General features: G+C 34.8%; 1 protein-coding gene across 1 annotated transcript in view; it reads left to right on the top strand.

Annotated features, from left to right (window-relative positions):
• MOB4 (MOB family member 4, phocein) overlaps positions 1-1,207 on the top strand; it is a 30,918-nt gene extending 29,711 nt beyond the window's left edge. Inside the window, exons 5-6 of the mRNA XM_012641634.1 lie at positions 565-676; positions 801-1,207. Of these exons, the coding sequence (XP_012497088.1) occupies positions 565-676; positions 801-932 (244 nt within the window). The 3' untranslated portion in view covers positions 933-1,207. The remainder of the gene's footprint in view (positions 1-564; positions 677-800) is intronic.
• The last annotated feature ends 4,405 nt before the right edge of the window (positions 1,208-5,612 follow it).

The raw sequence follows: 5,612 nt of genomic DNA, 5'->3' as shown, positions 1-5,612 counted from the left end.
AAAAAAAAAAAAAAAAAAACTTTAACAAAGTTTCAAAACTGTAATGTTCAGCTGGTCACAGTAGCCCATGACTGTAATCCCAGCACTTTGGGAGGCCAAGGAAGGAAGATTGCTTGACGCCAGGAGTTCAAGATCAGCCTAGGCAACAGAGACCCTGAATCTACAAAAAAAAAAAAAAAAATTGGGCATGGTGGCCCGCCTATAGTCCTAGCTACTCAGGAGGCTGAGGCAGGAGTATCCCCTGAGCCCAGGAGTTCGAGGTTGCAGTGAGCTATGATCATGCCACAGTACTCCAGCCTAAGTGACAGAGTCAGACGCTTTCTCAAAAAACAAAAAAAATCTGTAATGCCAAATTTTATGTAGTTACTGTGGTTAGGTAGAAAGAACACTGGCCCAGGAATGAGAAGCAGGAGTTCCAGGCACTTACTAGCACTGTGACCTTGGACTAGTCACTGATTTTCCCTAGGTGTCAATTACCACACTTATGAATTGAGAAGATTGAACTATATTGCGCCTAAGAGTCTATCCAGTTCCTTGAATCTATGGTTTCTTTTCTAATTTTAGGGTTAGCATAAAGGAATCATCTGTAGCAAAACTAGGATCAGTATGCCGTAGGATTTACAGAATATTTTCACATGCTTATTTTCATCACCGGCAGATATTTGATGAATATGAAGTAAGTATATTTCACTAATTATCTTGATGTATTCTTATCAGAATGACAATAATATGTGTTGATATTATTTCTAGGGTTTAAATTCGGGATAGTAAAATAACATATTCTTTCTTCCTTTCTGCAGAATGAAACATTTTTGTGTCATCGGTTTACTAAGTTTGTGATGAAATATAATTTGATGTCCAAGGATAACCTGATTGTACCAATTTTAGAAGAGGAAGTTCAGAATTCAGTTTCTGGGGAAAGTGAAGCATGAAGGGAATCACATAGAAAAATGTACTGATCACATAATTAACATTAATTATGTACTGTATATATTATCATTTTAGACACATCAATCATGTATCCATATTATAGCTTCTTTGTTTAGTATAGGTTTTTGTATGCTGTGTTTGCCTTTTAAAATGGGAAATACTTTTTAAGTTATTCATAAGCTGTATATTCACCGGTGTGGCACTCATGGTTTTTAAATAAGGTTAGTATTATCTGTTTATAATGCCTGTTAATAAAAGAATTTACAGTTTGGTAAAATTGCTGCTAAACAATCATTGGATCACAATCCTCATCAAATAAACCCATCTATAAAAAGACGAGTGAGCTTGAGGTTTCACACAAGCCATTTACTAAAGAGATAGTAATGTTTTCCTTTGATTTTACCCCTGAGTTTAGATATTCTAGAAAATTCTGTAGTACATACTTCCATCTTAATTGTTAACTTTCCCAAAATGAGATAAAAGTGTTTTAAAAAGCTGTTTATAGTTTTTGGTATGCATATATGATTATGGGTATATCCAAATGGAAAATGCAAATGAAGCATTAGTAATACTTAATCTTACTATGCTACAATAAAGCATATTCCAGGCCAGCATACTTGGAAAGGATTTACCTTTCTGCAACAGTGAACTTTAACATACAAGATGATGATAAGGCACATAAATAATGTTCCCACTGGAAACCTGCCCTGATCCGTTTGTCATTTCCTTCAACCTTCTCAAACTTTGTTAGCTGAGAAGCTTTTCACCAGACTGTGATTTAGTGGTGGCTTATACCTATTTATATTTGTATTAATTGCTTACAGATTATACCTCATATTAGCAATTATATTACACTACAGGAAAAATGTATTGGCATAGGCTCTTGCTTATCTTTGTTTTCAAAATTGTTCTAACTACTTAGAAAACAGTTCTTAAGATAGTTTGACTCTTCCTGTTAGTAATATTAATCTTTTCATCTAACCATCTAGGCAGCAGTAGAGTTGAAGAAATATTGTAGTATTTATTTTACACCCCCTCCTCACCAAGTTTGTTTGAATTATATGCACATGAGAGATTATTTGCAGTAATACACAGGTTCCCAAGGGTATTGATGAATGTTCATGTATTTTTTTGGACTTTGTTATAATTCAATGTTTTAAGAAGGATTCAAGTGCAGATTTAACAATCTTATAATCTATTGAATGCAGTTTTTGATAAAGCACTGGAAGTCTTACTGCCAAATTTTAATGAGGCACTAAGATGGGGTGAAAAAATTGTACATGTCATGAAGAAAAATATTTAAATTCATCTCTTGACTAGATTTAACAATGTGAGGAACTTTTTTTTTCATTTATAAGGTATTATTTTGAAGATGAAAATGTATTCATCTTGTTTTTCAAATTTGAGGGAATAATTTATACCATATTATGAGACAAGTATGTACAGCAAAAATGTGAGAAATAGTAGCATACTGAGAATGTGTATATATAGTTTATGCCTTTCCAAACTTGCCAGTCTTTTGGGCTTTGAAAAGTGGTATCCCAACAGCCATAGTCATTACTGTACCCCAACCCACAACTATCTTTTAAGAAGTTTTATGTTCACAGTGAAAGGAATGTTGGCTTTGAAATTATGCATTTATATTAATGTTACTATAAACCAATGGGAACAGTAATTTTTAAACAAACTTGCTAAATATTGGGAGACTAAACTACTAAGTTAATAAATTATATATAGCAATGTAGTTATTCTGTCTAGACAGTGTCTCACAGTGGATTTCTGTTGCTTGACTATTAGTGAACATTTGAACTAAGGTATTGACTGGCATTGGTGATCTGGCTGATTATTTTGAAACACAGTTTGAATAATATGGTTTAGTGTTAATGGGGAAATAAAATATGACTTTTTTCCTTACTCATTCCATCTCCCTGTACTGTGTGTTTGGAATTGATCATAAAAATATCTCCAAAAGAAAACATCAATTTGTATTCTTGCTTTTGTATTCATATTGACATCTCAGTAATATTCATTGCACTATGAAGTTGATTCACTGTGTTAGGTAAGACCTAAATGAAATAGTTCCTGGCCGGGCGCGGTGGCTCACGCCTGTAATCCTAGCATTCTGGGAGGCCGAGGCGGGCGGATTGTTTGAGCTCAGGAGTTCGAGACCAGCCTGAGCAAGAGTGAGACCCCGTCTCTACTAAAAAAAATAGAAAGAAATCATCTGGACAACTAAAAATATATAGAAAAAATTAGCCGGGCATGGTGGCGCATGCCTGTAGTCCCAGCTTCTCGGGAGGCTGAGGCAGTAGGATTGCTTGAGCCCAGGAGTTTGAGGTTGCTGTGAGCTAGGCTGATGCCACAGCATTCACTCTAGCCAAGGCAACACAGTGAGACTCTGTCTCAAAAAAAAAAAAAAAAAGAAGCAGTTTCTGTTTTTCCTTAATACTGTTCATAGAGTTTTTAAAATGTACATGCATGTACGTAAATAGTATTTAAAAAATTAATAAGCCTGACAAACTATAGATTTATAAAAATTAAGTACTCTAAGAAGAGAGAAAACAGAAAATTATCAGTTCTGCGTGAGAGGCCAGTTAGGTTCCACTTTTTGTTTGAATTATCCTATATAGATCCAAAAATTAAAATTAGACTTTTCTTTCCACAAGAAAATATAGTCAACTCTTTTTCTTCTATCATTTCTGGGAAAATAGTTAGCTTTAATCATTTATGTTAACATAGTCCTTTTGTGTGTATACATTTTTTCTCTGAGTTGAGGTGTTAAATTCGCATTTCTGAAACAGTTTCTCAGTTAAATTCTTGATTACTTAATACCTTTTAATATGAGTAAAGTTAGAAACATGAACAATATCGATAAGGGCAGTGTTACCGTTATAAACACAGTTACTTATTGATGTCATATTCATTTTAATAGAAGAACTAATTTTTTTCCATGGATACTTTGCCCTACTTTCTATACAGTATCTTTTTGCTTCAAAGGTTCCTGTAATTTTATTAGAGCATTTAAATTCTAAATTTTATAGACTTTATTTTGTGAATACTTCTTGACATCCTAAACTTACATCTGTGAAGACAGTATGTCAATTAAGTGATAATAATTCTGGGATTAATTATGACACCAACATTGAAAACTAGTAAGCTATTCATTTTCTAATGATTTCTCCTGTAAACTTTGTTAAAAGTAGCTTATAATTCCATAAATAGTGCATTTATCACTATTTTGTGTGGATCTCATGAGAGCCACCTGTATTTTGTATAACAATTGTAGTTTAACATTTTATAAAACAAATGCAGATGTCGGATTCTTTCCCCCACCGCACCCCCACAGGGCTTCATTCTGTCACCCAGACTAGAGAGAGGTGGCACAATCACAGCTCACTGCAGCCTTGATGTCCTGGGCTCAAGTGATCCTCTTGCCTCAGCCTCCCAAGTAGCTAGGACTACAGGCGTGCACCACTGTACCCGACGCAGATTTTGGATTCTGATTGTTGAGATACCATGTTAGTGATTATAATAGTTTCCTATGGCCACTGTAGTAAACTACCACAAATTTAGTGGATTAAAACAATATATCTGTTCTCTCACAGTTCTCAAGGTCAGAAGCCCCAAATCAGTTTTACTGGCTAAAATTAGTTTCCTAGTTCCTTCTAGAACTCCAGGGGAGAATTCTTTCATTGCCTCTTCCATCTTCTGGTGGTTCCCAACATTAAAGAATGCTTGTGGCTGCTTCGCTCCAGTCCCTAGTTCTACCATCACGTTGTTTTTTCTTCTGTGGTATCTACCCTCTGACTCCACCTCATAATGACACGTCTGATTACATCATTGGGCCCACCTGGGTAATCCAGGATACTCTCCCAATCTCAAAATCTTTAATCACATTTGCAAAGTCCCTTTTGCCATAAGAAGTAACATATTCATAGGTCCCAGGGATTAGGATGTAGACATTTTAGGGGCCTTTATTCAGCCTACCACAGTAATCCGCTCAAATTCACATTGTTAATCTCAAGAAGTCATGCTCTGGATTTAATATTTACTCTGATAGTGGTACTTTTTATTTCCTTCCTGTTACCCACTTCTTCATGTCTTCCAATCACACATGCTTCATTTAGGTCTCTGATTGAAAACGTTGAACTTGAGATCATTTTCTGCAGATTACCATTTACTACATCCTCCTTGTATTGATCCATTTATAATTTAAATTCTTAGTATGATAAATATTTTTAAATTTTCTTGTGGTAAGAACCCTTAACATGAGATCTACTCTCAACAGATGTTTAAGTGTGCAATACATTACTGTTGACTATAGATACAGTGTTGTCCAGCGGATCTCTAGAGCCTATTCATTTTGCTTGACTGAAACTTTGTGCCTGTTGATTAGCAACTTTCGATTCCACAAACGTGTCAAATCACGCGATATGTGCCTTTCTGTGACTGGCTTGTTTACCTTAGCATAATGTTTTCAAGGTTCATCTATGTTGTAGCATATTGAAGAATTTCCTTTTTAAAGACTGAATAATATTCCATTATATGTATATATCACATTATTCATCTGTCAATAGACATTTAGGTTGTTCCTATACCTTGGCTATTGTGAATATGTTGTAATGAACATAGGAATGCTAATATCTCTTCAAGATCCTAACTTCGGTTCTTTTGTATAAATG

The sequence above is a fragment of the Propithecus coquereli genome, unplaced genomic scaffold (genome assembly GCF_000956105.1).
Source record: "Propithecus coquereli isolate 6110/MARCELLA unplaced genomic scaffold, Pcoq_1.0 Scaffold167, whole genome shotgun sequence".
Classification (NCBI taxonomy): Eukaryota; Metazoa; Chordata; class Mammalia; order Primates; family Indriidae; genus Propithecus; species Propithecus coquereli.
This window is presented reverse-complemented; position numbering and strand designations above follow the sequence as displayed.